The 24,191-nt window shown below is 43.6% G+C and overlaps 1 protein-coding gene across 1 annotated transcript in view; it reads left to right on the top strand.

Moving 5' to 3' along the window:
- RHOJ (ras homolog family member J) overlaps window positions 1-22,993 on the top strand; it is a 76,465-nt gene extending 53,472 nt beyond the window's left edge. The window contains exons 2-5 of the mRNA XM_050952760.1: window positions 2,706-2,764; window positions 12,775-12,939; window positions 15,680-15,775; window positions 17,460-22,993. Of these exons, the coding sequence (XP_050808717.1) occupies window positions 2,706-2,764; window positions 12,775-12,939; window positions 15,680-15,775; window positions 17,460-17,606 (467 nt within the window). The 3' untranslated portion in view covers window positions 17,607-22,993. The remainder of the gene's footprint in view (window positions 1-2,705; window positions 2,765-12,774; window positions 12,940-15,679; window positions 15,776-17,459) is intronic.
- Window positions 22,994-24,191: the final 1,198 nt, after the last annotated feature.

The raw sequence follows: 24,191 nt of genomic DNA, 5'->3' as shown, positions 1-24,191 counted from the left end.
ACCACCACCTCTTTCCAGGTAGTACTGCTCGTGTAGTGCAATGCTGATGCAAAACTCCCCTAAGTGGATGGGTAGTGAACCCCTGAGTGGTGTCAGATTAACACGGCCAGCTCTGCTCTTGCCTCAGGGGGACATTCCGTGGTAGGCCAGTGGCAGAAGAGTGTAGCTGAAGCACATTGCACACCACTGGGCTTGGGCTAGTAGAGCATCCTCAGGGAAGCTGTCGCAGCAACATTTAGGCTCCTTCAGGTTATGTTGGGGGCCACACCAGCCTCCAGCTCCCCTGAATGCAGCATGAAAAATGGCTTTGAGCCACTTCTCCATCCCTCTTAGTTCCTGTACCAGCCACAGCCAAAGTGGAACCGAGAATCTGGTCCTCACTATTCCAGTGGTATGATCCATTGTATTTTATATGACGTGGTCAGCTTCATTAAGTTTATACCCTCATTAAGCTACTCAATTGTTTTGCAAGCTAGTAAACCTGCTGAATAATCAACCTGTCCAACAACATTGACAAAGATTTCTAAGGGTAACAGAGGGCATCGCAAGTTATGCCCTGTATAGGGGTACACTTACTACTGTGACACCTCTTCATGGCTACATCTAGGGAACAACTCTATCCCAGTTTGATGCCCCCTTTGGTCTCTCACTCATGCTGCATCCCCGGTCACACTCCAGGAGTTGCTGTGCTTCCTCTTTGTGAACTGAGATGCTCCCTCTTAGTGGCTTGGCCTTCCAGCCATGGCACTATGTGTTTTCATTCTTCTGGGGTTTCAAAGTCTCTCCGTATGAACTGTCTCAGGTCCAGCTCACCGCCCAGACTGTGCCACTTCCCCAGTGGCTGGTAGGGGAACTTAGGCTCATCCACTACTCTGGGTTCCAGCCTAGGACCTTCTAATCAGCGACCAAGATCTGCACTGTCCTGAACCTTGCCAGCATTTCCCTGGGACTCTTGCTTCACCACCTCTCCAGGTACACCCTACTCTCAGGGCCAGGATCCCAGGGTTTTCCTGTTTAGCTGGGTGCCATCCTCCATTAGTGATTGTTTATCAAGCCTAATTCTCCCTCAGGTGTGTCTTACCAGGTTAACTGGCATCTTCTGAGCCTCATCAATGCTTCCCAGTCTAGTACGGAGTCAACAGCCTATTACAGTTCCCCACAGCAACAAAAATTAATTTCTGAAATGCTGTGGGTGGTACTTTTAATCTGCAAAAGACCCATCATGTAAAATCATCAGCTAGGGCCTATGTGCTGATTTCAAGTCCCATATTTTCTCAACATTAACTATTAATCTTTCCTTGAGCTTATTAATTTTAGAAGATGACTAGCAAAAATGTACCAAAGATAGCCCTCCCCAGCCACATCTCCAGCATGCATCAGAGTCCCTTCGCCTGCATTTTTTAAGACATCCTGGTATCCTGTACACCAAGTGAATAATTTTGAGTAACATTGTTCTGAGATGTGACTCTTCTGATACATGCTTAAAATCTTTTCCTACTGACTAAGGGGGGATTGAATTCCCAATTCTCTCCCCACACGGAACTTTAATGATTTAAGCATATTAGCTGGATAACTAAACTCTATTAAAGCAGAGGACATTTTTAGATGAAATTATGTTCATTAGAGAGATCAAATTATAAAGGATATTGTCGAAAATGTCCGCTGAAATCAATGGTAAGACTCCAGTTGACTTTAATGAGCTTTGGATCAGGCCCAGAGAGCCAGTGTTGAATTTGACTCTAAGAGCATGTGTGCTGAAGTACAGAATTTGATCATTAAATCAAGTCATCATCCCTATTATAAAATCTGGTGAATATCCTGGAAAACGTTTGACCCCCCCCCCCTCCAAGATTACCCTCCTGTTTTCAAAGAGTGAATGAAGCACAATGATTTGTAACACTATTATTATATTAACTGGTACTGAACATTACTGCATTCAAAAAAGAGAGACTGAGCAAAAAAGTAATGCATTTGCACTGATCCAGACTGAGGGCTGCCCAGTTCCAAATACATCATTGTTTCACAGCTCTGGAATTAAGGAAGAAAAAAGTCTGAACAGAGAAAACACCAAGACCAGACATAACCCAAACAGACTTGGTGGGGAGGAAGGTTCCCTGTGCTTTGGACTCCTAATGACTTGCTGGTATCAGCTGGTGGTCTCATAGAGATTAGCAAATGTTCTTAGATCTCTGAATACCCAAACAGCAGCAGTGCTTGCAATTTGTCTGTCTCAGCGGTTCTCAAACTGCGGGTCAGGACCCCAAAGTGGGTCACGACCCCTTTGTAATGGGGTCGCCAGATCTAGCGTTAGACTGGCTTCAGCCCAGGTTGCAGGCTCCCCTCCCTTCGGCTTTGACTTTGGCCCACTGCCCAGGGTGGTGGGGCTCAGGTTTTGGCTCAGGCTTTCCCTCCCCCCACCCAGGATCCTGTAGTAATTTTTGTTGTCAAAAGGGGGGGGTTGTCACAATGCAATGGAGTTTGAGAAACCCTGATTAATCTATTAAGAAATGAGAGCTCAACTATCTGCTTTTGTTGTGACCTTAGGTTGCCTACATTTTGAGATGATTGTCATCTTAGTTTAGGGTTCACATGGTAAGGCGCACGCTAATCTGCCTTGCACTAGGGTGCATAGTTAAAAAGTGTAAAATCATAACTACTGGCTGGAGCTTGTGTCTCACAACCTCTCTGCTGTTTCTTTCTTCCAGTGACTGTGACTGTCGGAGGCAAGCAGCACTTGCTGGGGCTATATGATACTGCAGGGCAGGTAAATTGTTTTACGTTCTTTCCCTTTCTGATTTTTATTACACACATTTTTTCCATATAAAAATAGCATCAGTGCTATTTTCTGATGACTGAACTGATCACCCGTTTCTTACAGAGATTTCAATACAAAAAACATGCCACAGACTGAATTTTTCTAACTAAAAATAAAACCAGGCTAAACTATTAGGTCTTCTACACCTCTGACTTCTGCCACAGGCACAGAGCTCTCTAGTCAACGATTACTAACGGTTTTCATGTAGCGGCAGCTGAGATACAGCCAATATTTCCTTTCCTGAGTAGAGAAAATAGCAAATATCCAAGACAACTCTGTGTGGTAACTCTCAACAGCTATTAACTTTTAAATGGCAAGCACTGTAGGCAATCTTCAACAGATATCTACCAGTGAAAGACTGTCACTTACAATATAACCTCCAATGAGTATGCCCAGTCTAAACTTACGTAATGCAATTCATGAGGCTTTTACCACTTCCCTTGCCAGACTATTCCCTGGTCTAACAGACGTTATTTTGAGAAGAGTACATGCACCTAAACTGCTGGGGCTGTCCCAGTAATCCAAATTAATTAACCCAGAAAAAATGTAGAGAATTTTTTATTAGACATCTCATTCTTTTGCTGGTGAATCTTTCTTTGTTTACATTGTTGGGTCTGCAAGATCCTAAGGGTACATCCAGACTACCCGCTGTATCGGTGGGTAGCGATCGATTTTTGGGGATCAATATATCGCGTCTCATCTAGACGGGACGGGAGGTGAGGACGGGAAGTAAGTCGGAATAAGATATTTCTACTTAAGCTACGGTATTCCCGTAGCTGAAGTTGCATATCTTACATCGACACCCCCACCCCCCAGTGTAGACCAGGCCTTAGAGAAGCAGCATCTAGTGCTACAACGAGGCCTTTTCTTAGCAACTGTGGAATTAAGACAATGGCAACTCCAGTTTATAAACTTTGCCCTTTCATTCTTCTCTCCCCTATATCATATCAGTCATAGGGGAACACTGTTATTCCACGGAACATCATGGAATACTCTCTATTCTCAATCATTGTGTCCACACAGAACTTGCACTGGTTTAACTAAATCGGTTTAAATATGCCACCTTGAGTTAAACCACTGCAATGTTCTCATGTAGACAAGCCTGTGTCATCATCATTTCACCAGCCATTTGGAAGCATCCATTCCCAAAGTTAACGTGTCTGAAAGGAGAGCACTGGGACCTTAGCCAGTGCCACAGAAGTCGGTAGAAAAGCTTCAGTTGATTTCAATGGACATTGGATAAGGCCCTGGATTAGCTGATGCTTCCAGCTCAGAAAACAAGCAGGAAACCTACAACTATTGCATTCTCACTTGCCCTTGAACACAATAGGCATGAAAAGCACCATGACATGTCATTGAGGGGCACTGTTGCCTGAAGTGCAGAGGGCCCACACGAAGTTCTAGGCGCCATGTGGGTCTCACATAAACCCTGCCTGCATTTGTATGCGCATCGTACCATCTGACCAAGTGGGTATTCACCCACGAAAGCTCATGCTCCAAAACGTCTGTTAGTCTACAAGGTGCCACAGGATTCTTTGCTGCTTTTACAGATCCAGACTAACACGGCTACCCCTCTGATACATCTTACCAATGTGTGTGAAACTGTCATTTTTGATTGGATAAGACTCACATGAACTGGTAGCCGACTTTCTTCAGTACTGAGCCTCACCTCTGCTTGGTGGTCCAGCAAAGCCCAACTCTAGCAAACTTCAGAGCATGGCACAGATATATGGCACTGATCCTTCAAACGCTGCCAGGCACAATAAATGTAGTAGCAGACACCACACTACTGAGAATACTGTTACACAGAGTAATAGTATTCAGAGACCCCCAAGCACTGCAGAGAAACATATGGTCACTACAATACGCACTACACCTGTAGTAGGGGCTTGCAAGATTGGGTCCCTTCTGGTTTTGCTTTTGCCTGATTTGTGTTTTGTCTGTTTTATTCCTTCCACACTGACTGCTCCTATTTCTGTAGGCAGCACCAGTTACTGAGTGCTATCTATAGAGGCTAGTTTTATATCCGTTATGGTTTCTTTGTCCTTTTTTAATAGCTGATTTAAAAATAATGAACTGAAATAGACTACCTACAAATCAATACTAAAAATAACTAATATAGACTGTGAGCCACACTCTAGGCCCAAGCTGATGCCTAAATACAGTAAGACAAACCCACACAGCCTGTTGCATGGCCACACCCCACAGTCACATATACTGAGAGGCAGGTGATCCAATGCATAGGATCAACTGGATTCTAGTTCCAGCTCCACCACTAGATGCCTCACCTTAATATGCTTCTCTTTCCACACCTCCCCCCATGCCTCAGCTTGTCTAAAATGTAAGCTCCTCAGGGCAGGGTCTGTCTGTGAGTATGTTTGTGTTGCCTAGCACAATAGGGTCCGTATATATTTGTCAGGGCATCTAAGCACTACCATGCTACAAGTAATAAATAATAATAACCTATCACATAATTGCACATGCAGTCAGGGAATGTACACATTCAATTACCCAACTTGCACAGGCAAAGGATAGTTCATTCACCTAGATGCAGAATTCCAGGTGTGCTCACATTTTGCGCCCTTCTGCAGGGCTGTGAAAATCTGGCCAGAATTTTATTCATGCCTGAGTTTACCACTTCTGTCAGGCTAATCCAGAACCTTAACATTATTTTAACATGTTTTGTGTATACTCTACCTGTCACCCACTCTGTCAATGACACTTCCTTTTATTCATTTTCCCAAGCACTAAGCTATGAATTTAGCTGACAGAAATGTGTTTTCCCCTCCTTCTTGACAATCATTTTGCCATCTCTCATGACGAAGTTCAAGTTAGCCCAGGCATGCCTGTCTCCAAGTGACACTCATTGACTGTAACTGACTTGTCGGAACCATTTTCATTTTAGATTTCAGTGCAAAGGAGACTATCATTGAGACAAGACATTACAGAGCATGAATCACTTTGTGATTAATAGATCATATCTTAACAGAGTCCAGAAGGTTGCTCTTTCCCACATACTGTTGCAGGAATGACAGCTCATATGGGTTCACTACCCCTGACACACACACACACCTCCTTGAGTTGTGTGGCTTTCCAAAGAAAATCGACATGAATTCAGAGCTAACAATAATGCTTGACATTGGCATGCTCTAAAACACATGCTGATGAACTAACAATTTAAAAATGGACCCTGGTGCAGCATTACCCTCTTACCATGGGAGGAGGACTCTGGCAGGGAACTTCAGTCTCAGCTGCCTGATTTTCTGCATCTTTGGCACAAACAGACCCAGATAGGACATTTTCAGCACCATGCTCAGGTGCAAAGTGCTTTGAGGGCCCAACACTGAAGGCAGGGAACATGGGCAGAAAGACGACGGAGGAAACAGCAGTAACAAGTACACAGAGTACTTCACATATCTGAGCAAAGCCAGGCCCACCACGGCAAACAAATGTAGGAGGCAGCGCACCGTGTTGCACAACCTACCAGCCCTCTGCTAGTTGCCAGAGCCATGCCCAGCAATACCTGACCTGGCTCCACCCTTTCCATTGTGGGCCAGTCAAAAGACAACACAAACACTCAGCAGGGAATTACATTCCCGCTCCACACACGCACCCACACACACCATAAGTAGCCTCATAAGCTACTGAAACAGGGGCTGTAAGGCTGTCTTTCTCCATGGTAGTCTGGCCCCCTTCCTGAACAACTTTACTGGAAGAGAAACTGTAGGGTAAGAAGGTGCCTGTGACAGTGACACTAGAATAAGGATGTAGCTGGGTTCCAGGCCTGAACTCCACAGAAGCAAGGTCCTAGGCACTCCCGATAGCACAGAGCACTAACGGAACTAGTGGCATTTTCCAGCCTTCCAACACTATCACCCTGGATTAACCAGGAGATTTTCAGTGATTTGAAACTCAAAAAAAAAGTCCTACAAAAAGTGGAGACCAGGTCAGATTACAAAGGATGAATATAAAACAACCATCACAGCCATATAGGGAGAAAATTAGAAAGGTCAAGGCACAAAATGAGATCAAAGCAGCTAGAAACATAAAGGGTGAGAAGAAAACATTCTACAAATCCATTAGAAGTAAGAGGAAGACCAAGGACAGGGTAGGCCCATTACTCAATGAGGGGAGGAAAACAATAACAAAAAAATATGGAAATGGCAAAAGTGCTAAAGAATTTATTGTTTTTGTTTTCACCAGAAAGTTTAGTAGCAATTGGATATTTAACATGGTGAACCCCAGTGAAAATGAGATAGGATCTGAGGCTAAAATAGGGAAAGGACAAATCAAAAAGTACTTAGACAAGTTGAATGTCTTCAAGTCGCCCAGGCCTGATGAACTACAGTCTAGAATATTCAGGGAGATGACTGAGGAGATATCTGATCCATTAGAGATGAAATTTGAAAATGGGAGAGATTCCAGAGGACTGGAAGAGGGCAAATATAATGGAAATCAGGACAATCCAGGGAATTACAGATCAGTCAACTTAACTTCAGTACCCGGAAAGATAATGGAGCAAATAATCAAGCAATCGATCTGCAAATACATAGAAGATAATAAGTAACAGCATGGATTTGTTCAGAACAAATTGCGTCAAACCAACCTAATAGCTTTCTTTGACAGGGTAACAAGCCTTGTGGATAGGGGGAAGCAACAGATGTGGTATATCTTGACTTTAGTAAGGCTTTTGATACTCTCACGTGACCTTCTCATAAACAAACTAGGGAAATACAACCTGGATGGAGCTACTATAACGTGAGTGCATATCTGGGTAGAAAACCGTTCTCAGAGAGTAGTTATCAATGGTTCACAGTCAAGTGGGAAGGACATGTTGAGTGGGGTCCTGCAGGGATCAGTTCTGGATCTGGTTCTGTTCAATATCGTCATCAATGATTTAGATAATAGCATAGAGAGTACTCTGATAAAGTTTGCGGATGATACCAAGCTAGGAGAGGTTGCAAGTGCTTTTGAGGATAGGATTAAAATCCAAAATGATCTGCACAAACTGGAGAAGTTTTCTGAAGTAAGTAGGATGAAATTCAATAAGGACAAATGCAAAGTATTCCACCTAATAAGGAACAATCAGTTGCACACATACAAAATGGGAAATGACTGCCTAGGAAGGAGTACTGTGGAAAGAGATCTGGGGGTCATAGTGGACCATAAGCTATATGAGTCAACAGTGTAACACTGTTGCAAAAAAAAGCAAACATCAGTCTGGGATGTATTTGCAGGAGTGTTGTAAGCAAGACATAAGTAATTCTTCTGTTCTACTTTGTGCTGATAAGGCCTCAGCTGGAGTACTGTGTCTAGTTCTGGATGCCACATTTCAGGAAAGATTGGACAAATTGGAGAAAGTCCCAGGGAGAGCAATAGAAATGATGGAAGGTCTAGAAACCATGACCTGTGAGGAAAGATTGAAAAAATTGGATTTGTTTACACAGGAGAAGAGAAGACGGGGAATGCAATAACAGTTTTCAAGTACAAAAAGGTTGTTACCGAGAGGTGGGAGAAAAATTGTTCTCTTTATCCACTGAGGACAGAACAAGAAGTAAGGGGTTTAAATTGCAGCAGTAGAGGTTTAGGTTGGACATTAGGAAAAACTTCCTAACTGTAAGGGTGGTTAAACACTGGAGCAAATTACTTAGGGATGTTGTGGAATCTCCCACTGGCGGTTTTTAAGAACAGATTAGACAAACACCGTCAGGAATGGTCTAGTTATTACATAGTCCTGCCTCTAGTGCAGGGGACTAGACTAGATGACCCCTCAAGGTCGCTTCCAGTTCTAAACGTCTGTGATTCTAAGATCATACTGCATGGGCATGAAAGTAATTCTAAGTCCTTTTAATAAATATTAACAATACCTAGCTCTTATACAGCACTTGCCATCCATAGATCTCAAAGCTCTTTCAAAGGTCTCAATATCCTCATTTGTCAGATGGGGAAACTGAGGCACAAAGTGATGACATGTCATGCCCAAGGTCATCTGGTAAACCAGTAGAAGAACTGCAAGCAGAACCCTTTATCATCCTGAAAGCCAAGATTTCAGGGCATGGGATTGCTCTATGAAAATCAAGACATACCTGGAGAGAGTGGGAGGAACAGATTGTAAAATAGTGGATTAGATTAAGAATTCTCAACCTACAGGCTGAAACCCCAAGAGGAGCACATGGGCAGGTCCAGGGATGCACAACCACCTTTCCTATCTGTCTGGTTAAATTGGGGCAGGCTGGGTAGGATGTCCTGAACATTTTGCTGCTGTAACCTGGAGGTCACAGTGTGAGAAAAGATCTGGACAACTGTATTAGTTATGTGTACAACTAATGAGCACATCCACGGTTACTTTAGCTGGGATAAAATCATTTTGATATGCCCCATGCTTTAGGGCACAAATCCAATGGCCAGCTGGGGGCACAGGAACATAGGACTTGCCAGAGTGGATCAGACCCAAGGTCTATCTAGTCCAGGATCCTGCCTCTGACAGTGGCCAGCCCCAGATGCTTGTGAGATATTCTGGACCCCGTAAAGGTCTAATCCTGATCTCAAAGAGTTAGAGATCAGCGAAAGCCACAACACACAAGCTTTAATATCCCTTCCAAAATTTGTTATAATTAAAAAGAACAACTCTGGATATGCCCCATATCCAGCTAAATGCCCAGTCCCTTTTTGAATCTTGTTTTAGTTCTTGGCCTCAGTGACTTCCTGCAGCAATCCAAAGCTATCCAATGGGCAGGTGATCCCAATGGTTTATTACAGGTTTCCTTCCACCTGCCCCATGAGCAGTTGATAGTGGGCCTTGTCAGATTCAGAATAACATGAGAGCCCTAGATCTACTCTTCCCTCGACATGCAAGCATAACTCCCATGCTTGTCAGTGTCATCCTGCGCTACTAATGTGTATTGACAGTAGACTACATCCTTGTGTGTAATCTGTAGATACCCTTTCTCTTCCAACCTATTGCTTATATAATGTCCCATGCTGCAAACACAAAAGGAGAACAGTCCTCATGAGCTCCAAAGTGACAAGCAAAATAAAATTAAATGAACCTTCTGAAAGTACCTGTCACCATTATGCAGAATGTTCATAGCTTTTAGTCTGTGATTTTTAACAGCACACTAAGTTTCAACCCCTCTAAATAGGCAACTCTTGAATTTTTAAAACAGATATATTTAGCCAACTGCTTTCCAATGTCCCAAATAAAAAAAAGATACATAGAGTATTTGCTGCCACCTTGTGGTTATCCCAAGATCTGTTTTGTAACAAATAAAGCAAAGATTTCAGAGTAGCAGCCATGTTAGTCTGTATCCGCAAAAAGAACAGGAGTACTTGTGGCACCTTAGAGACCAACAAATTTATTTGAGCATAAGCTTTTGTGGTCTACAGCCCACTTCATCGAACGCATAGAATGGAACATACAGTGAGGAGATATATATACATACAGAGAACATGAAAAGATGGGAGGCTAATTAATTACAATGAACTCTTGTCAGCAGGAGAAAAAAAACTTTTGTAGTGATAATCAAGATAAACCAAAAGTGTATGAAAAGTTAATTGTCAAGCAGCTCCCAGTATCAGCCCGTGATGATTGTGGATAAGTGTGTTTACCCTTGGAGAAGTCATCAGCTTTAATGTTCTGGATGTAAATGATTTCATTGGTTAAAATATCATGTAATAGGGTCGGCATGAGGCCAAGCCTCTGAGACTCACATTATCCCTCCTCCAAGCCACACAAAACTGAGCTGCCAAGATCACCTCATTGTTCCATTAATCAGATACCGGCTCTCCACTGCATCAAGTGGAAGCTTCTTGTCATCCTCAAGCATATGTCCATCCCTCCCTGCTTTGTCTCTTGTCAGTCACATCATGTTTTCTGCCCCACCAGCAGTGGTGTGGCCTCGTTTAGCTGATTCTCCCACAAGTGTCTTTGCATTTTCTTTCGTGCTAATCCCTGTACATGGAGCATCCTCCCTGCTCTCATCAATCAATCCTTCCTCAAGACCCACCTCTGCCTTGACCCCTACAAAACATTGGTCAGTTAATAATCATTAGATAGAGAAGCAGCTGGGGATTATTTATACTTTTTTTAAAAAGTCAGTGCCAAGCCTACTAGAACACGGTAGCCCCTTACCCCACTCTTTGTCTTTCAGGATAGAAATTGCATTTTCCGTTACCCTCACACAGTGCATATGTGATGGCCGCCATCTTGGCTGATACCAGGGATTGAATCCGAAACCTCCAGGGTAAAAAGCTTAAGTCTGCACATTTTAAGATGGTGGGTAGGCAGTATAGCTAACACCTGGAACAGCCTCACAATCTAGGTGCAGAGGGACACATGGCACCTCACTGAGCAGTGGGTGACCCTACACATTTTGGGGAGGGGGGGTCCTAGTACTTACTCCAGCAGCTGGGATATCTTGGTCAGCCAGACCCCTCTGCATTCTCCTTCTCCAGTCCTGCCCCATGCAGAGCCCTCAGGCAGGGTGGTACAAGATTCATGAGGCAGTACCCACCTCTCAGAGCTATTGCTTCAGGCTGTCTGCAGACTAAGGCTTAGTCTACTATAGCAACTAAGTATAACTACGTAGTTATACCAACCTAACCCCTCCACAGACAGTGCTGTGTCGACTGGAGGGCCTCCGCCTCTCAGGGAGGTGGATTAACTACACTGATGGGAGATGCTCTCATGTCAGTGCAGGTAGCATCTTCACTAAGCACTTCAGCTGTGCAGCTCTGTAAGTGCAGAGAAGCCCCAGGCAGATCTCTTAGCCTCAGTTACACTCAATTTATATTTTCAATCTTTTCTTCACAACCATGAGAACTTACATGTCTTAAATTCTGATATAATCACATGATTCCAGGTGCTGGAGCCTTAGGCACAGGCTGATATTGCTTGTGTCTTAATCCAGCCCTGGCATAGGGTGATCATTTGTTCCCATGCTGTGTTTTTATACATTTGCTGAAGGAAACAGGTAATTTTACAAGTAATTTTTGAACCACTTGCAGGAAAATTGGGAAACACTAGCTTCCACCCAGACTTTCCAATATGAATTTCACTTGTCCAAGAATGGGCCTGTGAGATTCCATATGCTGTTACTCCAGACCCATTTATTGATTTCACATGGATTCCAAAGTCCAACTCTCGAAACTGGGAAGGGACCCAAATTTGTCCTTCTAACAAGCTTCCCTGTTATCAAATCAGCTAACTACATGGAACGTCTGTGCTTTGAGGTAACTGAATGCTGCTCTCTGCACAGCCTCGGGGGCAAGATGACATCTCTTCTCACAAGACAGGGGCCCATGGAAATCTCAGATCACCTTGAGTCACAAACTGGATCCGAGCTGCTGCTAAATTTCCAGGATGAGAGTTTCTCATTCTGATTGACGTGGCACTGGAGATAGCATGATGTAACTGAACAGCCCAAAGGCCCATTTTTGTTGTGCATAGTCATGTCTGTAGCATTTTTGAAGTTTTATACACCCTGCACATAACACCTACTGTAAAACGCATGGCATGAATGTCCTCTACAGATGTTATCTGGCTCCAAGGATAATGGCAGTCAAATAATAATTCCTAGGATTATGGTATATTGAAGGCTGAGCCCAATATGCGCAACATAAAGAGCTGTTTTTACCCCAAGGTATTTTTTCTTTTACTGTTCAATGGCACTGAAGGCAGCCCCTGTTTAGCTTATCTCCCTTGTACACTGGAATCACTATGAAAACAGAATGCCCACCCCGCTGCCTGTCTGCGCAAAGCCCAGGTAAAAGGGGGTTCAGAGACTGACCCAGCTGTGGGATACCTCCACCATGCCTTCGCAATGGTCATTCCACCCCCTGGAATTTATCAGCTCTTATTGACATTCAGTGACAATGTTGGGAAACTCAAAGTGCTTGCAGATGCTTTGTTACGCAGCTTGCGAGACCCATTGCTAACACCTGCCTTTGCTCTCTGATAGGAGGACTACAATCAGCTGAGACCCCTCTCTTATCCCAACACGGATGTGTTCTTGATCTGTTTTTCTGTGGTGAACCCTGCCTCTTACCACAACGTCCAGGAAGAATGGGTGCCTGAACTGAAAGTCAGCATGCCGCATGTGCCTTATGTGCTCATAGGAACACAGGTAGTTACTAACTGGAATGCCTGTTGACCAGCACGAGGGGTCTGGAACTCTACAGCCAGGTGGGCCTTGTGAAACCTCAAAGCCAGGTGGAACTTACCCAGATTGAGGTTTGGCTGCAGTCCCGGGGTCCCCTGAAAACTCTGCTGTTCCACACACACCTGCTTCCACTCTGGCAGACCTGATACCAAACTTGCAACTCAAAGCAAACCTCAGGGGCTGCAACTCACATGAACTGAAACAAGCAGGCTTCCCCAAGCCCCATGCAAATGTAATGCATCTAGTTGCCCAACCCTCTGAAGGATCACTCTGTGGGTATGTCTGCACTGGAGCAGGAGGTGTAATTCCCAGGTCAAGAAGACATACCCAGACTAGCTATGATCGAGTCAACACACTGAAAATAGCGGTGTAGCTGCAGCAGGGCAAGCAGCAGTATGGGCTAGCCACCCAAATACAATCCCATCTGAAACCCTAGATACATACTCAGGCTGGTGATTCCATCTCGCTACTCACACTGCCTCGGCTGTACTTCTGTTTCCCATGCTCTAGCTTGATCAGAGCTGCCACAGCTATTTCATGCAGGAAAGTACACCTCTAGCTCTACTGTACCCATATTCTGTGTTAGGGGCTCCTCAATATCACTGTGATTTTTAACTAAGCTTTAAATTCATTATATTTTTCTGGCGTGGAAAAGCCATTCCCATATTACATCCCCCAGCGTTCACCCCCTTCTCTGAATAGCCTTCCTAGAGCCAACAAGGATTAACAACCTCTTTAGAGCCAACACAGCTCCTTCCTGACCAGCCAGCCCTGCTGAGAGCACTTTCTTCCCCCAGAGTTTACCTAGGGATTGTCAGAGTGGATAAGACCCATGATCCATCCAGTCCAGTATCCTGTCTCTGACAGTGGCCAGCACCAGCTGTTTCAGAGGAAGGTGTAGGAACCACAGAGTAAACAGACTGGCAAAGCCAGATCATGGGCAGCCAGACCTAGTGGTCAGAGCCAGAATCCATAGTCAGGAGCCAAGAGTCAGCTGTAGGACATCAGAGGCAGGAGACAAACCACAAGTTTGTAACTACAGTCAGGCTGGGTCAGGATACTAGGATGTCAGAGGCAGGAGACAAAACATAGATCAGAATCACAAATCAGAGATCAGGAAGCTGACACAGGGGAGCAGGAGCAGGAAGCACACAATCCAGAGCAGGCTGGATCCCAGGTGTTCAGAGAGCTTCCTGTTCCTGGCTTAAGTAGGGCCAGCAGGCCAATCAGCTGCTCTGTGGCTCCGCCAATAGGATGCCAGGGGAGGCTCCTCAAACTGGGGCTGGGCTTCATGGGTCCTGGGTCAGCAGCTGTCAGCAGGCTACCAAGAGGAAGCCCCTCTGAATCTTGGGTTTGAGCCCTGTGGGTCATGACACAGAAGTGGGATAATCTGCCCCCCCGATTCGATCTCATCCTGATCCCAAATAGTTGGAGACAGACTTAGGTCCTGAGATCTAACATCTCTCCCAAAGGAAGGATCTCCCCTCCTTGGAAGAAAGAGACTGACCCAACCCAGAAATCAGAGCCAGATCAAGTATTATTGTTGATACTCAAGCTGCGGAGCAGAGTAGTAGGCACATGACCACCAGTTCAGACCTGTATTTTTTGTTGTCATAATCGTTCTCCAAATGTCACCGGACAACCCCAACTCAGAGGGTCCCTCCTGCCAAATGGGGTAGCCATGAGCTCTGACCTACTGTCGAATGGTCACATTAAGGTGGATACATTCTGTAGAGCTGGGTTTTTTAACATCAATCACTCTGTTGCCAAAACACTTGTGAGATTCAGCTAGGCCAGTTCTGCAGCAACAGCTAACTCACCACACACTCTTTATGGAGGGTTTAATTCTGCCAACTGTCTCCTGAGAAGCACTGAACACCGTTTGGTGGGAGCTGAAGGTGCTCCTGCCTCTTGCAGGATAGGCCCCAAGCCTATACAAATATTTGGAGAAAAATCAAGGTTTGCCAAATGAGGAAAACTTTTTTTCAAACTTCTAAAAGGGTGCTGCAAATAATGGCAAGTTAGAAATACTTTTCAGCCTTTATACCAAGATCTTTTCGAGGCAGTTTTGCAGAATAGCATTTCACTGGGCAATTGGTATCCTACTTAGTCCATCTTTACTAAGGTGTAAAAACTCATATTCTCTTTAAAAAAAAAAAGCAGGTGAGGCAGTCAGAGATTAATATCAAAGTGACCCACAATTAAATGTTTTGTTTCAGTTCAACAAACCAAAATGTTTCACTTGGGACAACCTGACCCAGAACTAAATACTTAATTTTAACAGAAAATCAAAAAAAAATCTGCAAAATCTAAATTTTCCTTGGGAAAATTTCAATATTGCAGAAATTGCATTTTCCATCAAAAAACATTGATGGAAAATTCCCTACTTGTTCTCAGATATAGAATTAAGCCTATATGCTTCTTACACAATCCTGTTTTCTCTCTTTTCTGCTTTGACCAAAAAATAGAAAGGAGACATTGAGGCCACATGCGTGTGCATATACACAGTGAGAGAGAGAGAGAGAGATACATTATGAACCAGCTTTTAAAAAAAATTATCATCTCTAGTAGGGGAGAAATTGGGGGTGTCACTGAAATATTCATCCTAGCATAGGGCTCTGGAGCCAACTCATCCACAGGAATGTTGTGTTTAATACTCTGTGTGTGTGTGTGTGTGTGTGTGTGTGTGTTTTTTTACTGCTAGATTGATCTTCGTGATGATCCGAAAACTTTGGCTCGACTACTTTATATGAAGGAGAAACCCCTCACTTATGAACATGGAGTGAAACTAGCTAAAGAGGTATCATTGTTTTGCTTGACCCTATTGTTAGGACCCAGGCTGCAGAGTAGTTTGGCCATAACTTTAGTTTCTGTATATTTCACTCAAATCCAATTTTCACTAACTTGGACTCAGACTAAAACCTCAACTCCAAACACACTGAATTTTGCACCTTTAAACCTGTCTCTAGCGTTACCTTGATTGTTCTGCAATCCCACTAATGAATCTCTGATATATAACAAGCACACGCCATACATGAGAGATCTGAATGAAATGAAACATCTAATGTTCTTATGTTTGATTTAGGATCAGCCACTGCAGTGTTTTACCATATTTGGTCATAACAAAATGGATACATAACAGGTTATTTTACACATCACGATAAAACAAACTGTACATTGTGGATGTTATTCATTTATGTGAGCCTATAAAGACATTCCGTGGTTTTCCTGGGAGAAAATGGACATCTGTGTTTGGCAGAGTAATGTTAGTCACTACTAAAAAAAAAAAAAAAAACGAATTGCAACCTACGAAAGCAGCATTTAGGCTGCAGAGATGGGAATGAGCTGGAAAGTTCTCATCTGGACTGGAGCTGTCCCAAAGTTTCAGTGTGTTTGGATCCAGCTTTTTAGCTAAGACCCATATATAGGAGATGGATACAAAAGCTTGTCTAAAATAACACGCTCATATGTATTCTCTCTGGTGCTACTTGGGCTAATCACAATGGGAAAAATTTCACTTTTAGTCACTCCCATACAAACACATCCAGCTTGATTCTGGCTTCAGGCCACTTTACACAGCTATGTATGGGGGCCGTAAATGAGACGCAGGCCCATGGACCTCTATTTGGTGGGATCTTCTTCTCAGTTCATAATGTATTATTGCTCTGGGTAAGGAGAAGGGATGGAAAAATGAACATGAAATACTTACGTACATCAACAGCAGGAGCATCTGCATTAAGACAAAAGAACGTTCCAACTAGTCACTGCACATATTGGTTATGCTGATATTTAGTCAGAGGGTTCTAAAAGGCCAAGCAGAGCTAAAAAGTCAGAGGAATTGCATTTATCCAAATTCATTTCCACGGGCAGGCTCAAGGTCCACACTACATGTGTGCAAGTGCCCACAGAATGGGAGGGTATTTTTGACTCAGTGGCACGCCTTCATCAATCACCCTGAGCCTGCAGAAGCGCCTCCGCAATGGCTTCATCTCTGTGGAGTTTGATAGGAGAAGCCAAGAGCATGGAAGGGGAGCTAAGGATAGTTATGTTAAGTGACTGAACCACACTGTCAGGGAGCACTCGAACCAATGCCTCCTGGAAACCCTGAGATCCAGCTTCTTCTGTTCAGAGGAACCCCAATGCAGTGGAAGAGTTCCTACAAACTCTCAGCTGGCATACATGGAGCTTCCTCTTCCTGGCCAGCCCCACGGGCAGACTGTTGCTCCATCCACGTCTCCCTCTGCACTGAGACAATGCCCTGGCATCTATTCTCAATGCCTGTCCCACAACGCCTATGATAAGATAGGAATCCAGGCCCAAGGCAGAGCTAGGACTTTAATCCATCTTAAAGGCATGGCTCACTCTATATCAGGGAGTTATGTGCACGTGAGGATAACAGGATCTGTATGTCATAAACATGTCCTATTGTCTTCTCCAAACTGTGTATTTATGACCCCTCTCTCTCTCTCTCTCTTCTGCTTAAGATTGGAGCACAGTGTTATTTGGAATGTTCAGCCCTGACACAGAAAGGCCTTAAAACAGTCTTCGATGAAGCAATCCTCACCATTTTTCACCCTAAGAAAAAGAAGAAACGCTGTGTGACGTGCCACAGCTGCTGTACAGTTGTATGAGGTCACTTGAAAAGCAAAGCAGGACAATGCTATTTTTCAACTAAACCCCCCAGGTTAGAGTGGCAATGAGTGTCACACACAAACTGAAATGGGGAACATGACCAGAAAGGAGTCTTATTAAACCACATATGATTCCTCCATTCTGTGAAACCTCAGGCTGTAACATGTTAGCCAGCTAATGTCTATTTGCTTTCCTAACCCTATAGAGCTGTATGCAGCCTTTTCCCACACTATGCTCGTATGCACTGAGCCAGTATAAAACAGGATGTCTGCTAATGGCTGACTCTGAATCAGGTTAGGGTGCTGTGTGGAAAACTTTAAAGACACTGTAAAAACCACCAAGAAAAACTTCATTTGTGGCCTTAAGGAAGAATTGATCAAAAGTATAAATTTATAATACTTAAGAATTGAATATGAATGGATCAAAAGCACAGAGAAATCATTAGGAGTTTAATATGTAATCATATATATTATATATAGGATATACTTTCAAATTACTTTTCTTTATAAGATACTCACTAATTTCAGGATCTACTTTAGTTTGTTTAAAATGACATGAAAGCAAAGCAGTAGTGACTCCAATTCACAGTAACTCATGTTACAGCATCAAGCCATCAAAATGGATCAATATTTACATCCAGATTGAAGGAATGTTCTTTTTACTACGCAAAATGACAAATATCTCTATTTTCTACAGAATGTGTCCAGGCTGGACCAGGAGGTTTTCAGAAGTTGGGTGAGGGAAAACAGTGTAAGTGAAAAACTGTAGCATTAATTTGCAGAAACAAAGTGATCATATCACCAAAAAATCTTGTGACAGACATGAAAAACCAGGAAAGTGTTGCATTGCCACGAGTATTATAAATTCACTCTACAGATTGGGTGCATTTCCACATCTCACCCAGCGGATGAAAACAAAAACGAACAAGCCAAAGTCACACTGATGTGAAGTGCTTTATAACGATCCAGTTGCCTTATTTGAAATAGTTTTTTAGAAATGATCTTGTGTAAAGATATTAATTGGAGCAGACTCGTAAACATTTCTATTTACTGTAGTCCTCTCTCTGCTCTTCATTGCTTTGTCTGTGTCTTCCATGTTCATTATTGCAATTAGCAGTTAAGGTATAGTGTGGGTATGCTACTCAGGAACTTTCTTTCAGACAATATGCAGGATGAAGTGCTGCAGCATGCAGTACGGATACAGGAAGCCTGATCCTCAAAGGAATGAAAGCTGACAAGAAGCACTCTTTGCTGTTGAATAAAGTGTGCCTTTTTGCTAAGGCTTCTCCAGGGAGCCTGTTGTTTTGCACATCACAGCAAGACGCCGTTATACCACAGACTCTCGGAGGTGAACTGTGAGGGTGTCTTATTACTTACATCTGCCTATGAGTGCCTTGGAAATGCCCGTGTAGCTGTCTTGTTATGGATTTCATTTCTGATCATACCTCTCCAAGGCATACAATTATAATGCCAGCAAATCCATGTTTCTAGGCCTATAAAGTAACTCCCTGAAAAAAGCAACTGCCAGAGTCAGTGTTTCCAGACCTAGTATGGAATTGCACCTTCTCTCACCAGCAAAGTGTCAGCACAGGGATTAATTTACCCACCCATGTCTTGGAACAGCCAGCATTCTCCTCTTTGGGTGTACTGTACAGTGCTTGAGTCTATAGAGGGGCAGCTAGAAAGCCTCTGCCATTAACTAGAGATTAGGGATCCAATCCTACAGACCTTATTCAGGCAAAACTCCCATTGACTTCAGTGGGATTTTGAGCAAGGACTGTAACATTCGGCCCAAAGTAAGCAACATCATAGATACAAGGCCCAATCCCACCTTCATTGCAATCAAAGACAAAACTCCCATTGACTTCAGTGATGACAGTATCCTTTACTACACAGATATTTGTAGAAGGTTTTCCTATATGAGATCGTTGTCATTACATTGTAAAAGCCTTGCTCTGGATTCCAGCTGCCCAGAGCCCATTAAAATCAGTGGCAAGTGCATGGCTAGAATGTACTGGCTGTATCTTTAGGGTAAATGAAGCAATTTCTGTTTTAGTAAATGCAACTCACTAGAATTCAAGGACCCACAATCGTATGGACACTAATTTATGCTTTGCCATTGACTCTAATAGGAGCAGGATCAGATGCCAAAACATTTATATCAGTACAGGTCACCCATTATCTCCGAGACATAAGGGATATTTAGCTATGGTAATTAGTAAGTAAGTGTCTTTTGCTATGTTATTGCTAAGGATACGATTCTGTCATGGAGGTCACGGATTCCATGACTTTCTGGGATCTCCAGGTCTTCTTCCAGGGCAGGGCTGGAGCAGCTGTCAGCCCCAGGGCCACCAAAGCAGCAGCTCCAGGGCTGAAGCCCACTGGGGATGAAGCTGCAGCTGTCAGCCCCTGCCACAGGAGCAGCAGTGGAATTAGAGCAGCAGCCAGTGGTCAGCCCTGGAGGCCGCTGGAGCAGATAGCTGGTGATTGGTCTGAGGGTCACCAGAGCAGCAATCCCCCAGCCATCGGAAGAGCAGCTGGCCCCATGGCCAGCAGAGCAGTGATCCTCCAGGCCGCCGGAGCAGCAATCCCTGGGCTGCTGGAGCAGCTGGCCAGCAGGTGCCCCAGCGCTGCCACAGCAGTGGCCAGGCTTGGATGAGCCCTCCCAAGAATGGAGCAGCAGAGGGTTCAGCCCCCAATAGTACTAGTTGTTAGTCCCCCATCCTGCCCCAGCAGGGTGTTTTTTGTAAAAGTCAGGGACAGGTCACAGGCATCCATGAATTTGTGTTTATTGCCCATGACCTGTCCTTGACTTTTAGTAAAAATACCCGTGACAGAATCTTAACCTTAATTATTACACAATGGAATTGTGATAAACATTGGGTCACTGTTCATGGACATGGCTGAAAATGAAGTTGTAGTAAGTCAGAGATGCTAAAGAAAATCTGGTGTGTGCCTTAGGGTATAAATCCCTAGTGACCACTCTGGATCCAGTTTCATCCTGTCGAAGGGGTTGTCTTGGAATATGTTGACAGAAAGTTTGGGAAACGTAGCTCAGACCAGAAAGCGAGCCCGGCAGCAATGTCATTTTCTTCCATATGAAAGGAGCTATGGTTTGCGTCTAGGTGAATGTGTTAATTTCCTAGTGCAGCTGGGCTGCAGGTAGCATGTATGGCAGTGGTTTCTCTGGACTCTCACGTATCAGTGGTGCAGCAGGAAAGTTAAGAGCAGATGGAATATAGAAATGTTTGGAGAATATTTTATTGACTTAGGGCCTGACCCAAATCCCCATGAAATGAACAAAAGCCCCCTGCCCCCATCAATTTATTTCAATGGACTTTGTATCAAGGGTTTAGAGCTCAATCTGATCCCACTGAGGTTTGCCACTGATTTCAATGGAAGATGGCCTGCTTATTCCGTTCCCCAGGAATTGACTCGATATACAGTATACATATACCCATGAGTCCTTGGGTAAGGGAGAAATGGGGCCAAGTCTCTTTCACCTGAACTGCAATACATGCCCTAAGGTTGGATCTGCCAGATAATGTTACAGCTTTTCTAAATTGAAGAGAAACTAAAACTCTAGATTGACAGCTGAGCTTATAAAATAATGAGTACTTTGGAGAAGTGCAATATATCAGTCCCATCATGCCTCTGAGGAAGCCACATATAATTGAACGATGGGTTTTGGGTGGTGTTTAATATCAGTGGTGCCTGTTAATAATGATGGTATGACATATGACAGGCATGTTAAATCAGAAATTAAATTACCAATTATATCATTAATATAACTGCAGTAATTTTGGGAAACTAAATACTGTGATAATGAATGCTAAAATGCTAATATCCTCATATATTAAAAACTACAGACCTCTGTACAAATCATTGCATAGTAGAGAAAGCAGATGGAGGAATATTATTATTCATAAAAAAATATTTTAATTAATGCAAGGCAAGACTTTTTTGCACTTATAAAGTGAAGTAAATCAATTTTGAAAGGTGATAAAACTGTGAATTAAAGAGATGCTTTCAAGCTGCTTATGACCAAAATTTGACCTTTCCTCAAAGGGTAACAATCCACTTACAAATGGCCTCTGGATTCTACGTATTTTTTAATTTCCTGCCATCAAAAATAAACGTTTTAAATATACTCACACTTTATGTAGGTCCTACAAGCAGGGATGGCTCTAGGCATTTTGCCGCCCCAAGCATGGCAGGCAGGCTCCGGGACCAGCAGACCCTCCGCAGGCATGCCGCCGAAGGCAACCTGCCTGCTGCCCTCGCGGCGACCGGCAGAGAGCCACCAGTGGCTTGCCGCCCCAAGCACGCTCTTGGAGTGCTGGGGCCTGGAGCCGCCCCTGCCTACAAGGCCAAATTTTCAAAAGGCCTCTTTAACTGTCCCCTGACCCTCCAGCCCCGTATTTGTGAGTGCACATACTTCTATGCCCAGTAACTTCCCAGCTGTAAAACTCACTATGTATTTTTGAGGGAAGGAGCTCAACTTGCATGGGTAAATGTAAGTTGTAGAAGCACAAGTTGATGCCCTTTCCAAATATTGTGGGCAGAGTTAAGGATGACCTTTGAAAATTGGTCTACAGTACCTTGTGCTTTTCTGCTACGGAGCCAGCAGATGGAGTATGAACTGATGAGCAAAGACTATTCTCAGAATTGTTGTGACAATGCTGGTGGTTCTAAAGCAGAAATACGGAAATGAATAGAAACATCAGATTACTTTTCAAGCCCCATTAGAAACAACAGAAACAATAAACATTTGCCTACTGAAAGGCTGTAGACCAGCAATCTAATGTTACGGTGCCAAGCTCCTGCAGTGCCCACTGGAAATCAGGTCCTGAATTCATAAGGAAGGCAAATGTTATTTTAAAGCCTATTAGAGTAAGCAAAGAGTAAAAACTACTCCAAGAAATTATTTGACAATGATTATAGTTTATCTCAATTGATGTTAAAGCCGTTTCTGACATACCTACTTTTGTTAATAGCCTATTATCTTTTCAAATGCTTTCAGATCTTAAAAAGAATGTGCTAAATCCTAGCCTGGGCCTTTTTTTTTTTAAACCTACATATTCTCTCAAGAGTTGGTTTTAATTAATAACTAAAATGTAAATAAGGTCCCAGCAAAAATGTGCGTGGGGAGCTCTTTGACGGTGCATGCCAATAAATGGATGCTTTGTTGTCACCTTGGGTCTGATTAAATAATTCTAATGCTTACAGGACTTCCATAAACTTCAACCTCAGTTATGTAAACATATGTAATGCAGGATGGGGCACTTAGTAATTAAACAAAATATATTCATGCAGATAGGAGGGCTTTTCTGTCTTGCAAGAGAAATTTCTTCAACCTAATAAAATTCAAGCGCTTTTCTAATTGATTTGGAAGAAGGCTTTTGTCTTAATTATTATTTTTACAGGAACAATTCTGAACAGAGCTGCCACTAGCAACAAACTTTGTTAAGCTTGGCACTCTTAACATACAAACATTCTTAAGTCCATAAAACTGAATGCAGAGCCTGGGGCACACGGCCTGGACTAGAAAACTAAAGCTGAAATTTTCAAAACTGTCTGAATTGGGCATTCAGCTCCCTTAGGCAATTTTGGATCTCTCAGCCTAAAGGTACCAAAGAGGTATCTAATGAGGAGCAACAAGAAGAATGTTTGCACACGTATATTTAAAGACCTGATCCAAAAGCCACTGATGCTGATAGAATCCTTTCAGTTAACTTCAACGGGCTTCCGATCAGGACCTAAATTCAACAATATATACACTATGTTTAGTGGTATTTCTGTGATCTATTTTAACGAAATTGCCCATGTTGCCTGTTCCCCTGTCATGTCACATAGTAGAGTATGCTACTGACTTAGCGTGGGTCAGATTGTGGCTGGTCCTGCACACCGGTGCAATGGAGTAAGGGGGTGTAAGCAGCACCCTTATTCTTTTGTGCCATACCACCCCTTGTAGCACATGAACAGTAGCAGGTTCCACAGAGCCACTATGTCTCTCTCCCTTTTGCCCTATAGGTCCTAACCCTAGTGAGTATGTGCACCTCTCACTGATCTGCCTTTTAAATATTGACCGCGCAACTTGTGAAGAACAATCTGTTACATCAGATCAAAAAACAAAATGTTTTTCTCAAGAAAGTCCCAATCCAGCACTCAGTGACGTCAATAGGAGTCTTTCCATCAGGGCCGCCCGGGGGGGGGCAAGTGGGGCAATTTGCACAGGGGCCCCCAAGAGAGTTTTTCAGGGCCCCTGGAGCGGGGTCCTTCACTCACTCCGGGGGCCCCAGAAAACTTTCGCAGGGCCCGGGGCCCCGGAGCTTCTTCCACTCCAGGTCTTCCGCGGCAATTTGGCAGAGATCCCAGGCCCCCTGAATCCTCTGAGCAGCCCTGCTTTTCATTGACTTCAGTGGGTTTTGGATTTGACCCTGAAAGCCTGCATTGTTAATAATCTGAGAATTAGAGGCTAAAGATTAAGCTAGCTGAGAAAGGAAGCCCTAGGGGCCATGCCTCCTCCCACTGATGTCAGTGGCAAAACTCCCACTGAGTTCAACAAGAGCAGGATCAGGTGCC

Source organism: Gopherus flavomarginatus, chromosome 5, assembly GCF_025201925.1.
Source record: "Gopherus flavomarginatus isolate rGopFla2 chromosome 5, rGopFla2.mat.asm, whole genome shotgun sequence".
Classification (NCBI taxonomy): domain Eukaryota; kingdom Metazoa; phylum Chordata; order Testudines; family Testudinidae; genus Gopherus; species Gopherus flavomarginatus.
This window is presented reverse-complemented; position numbering and strand designations above follow the sequence as displayed.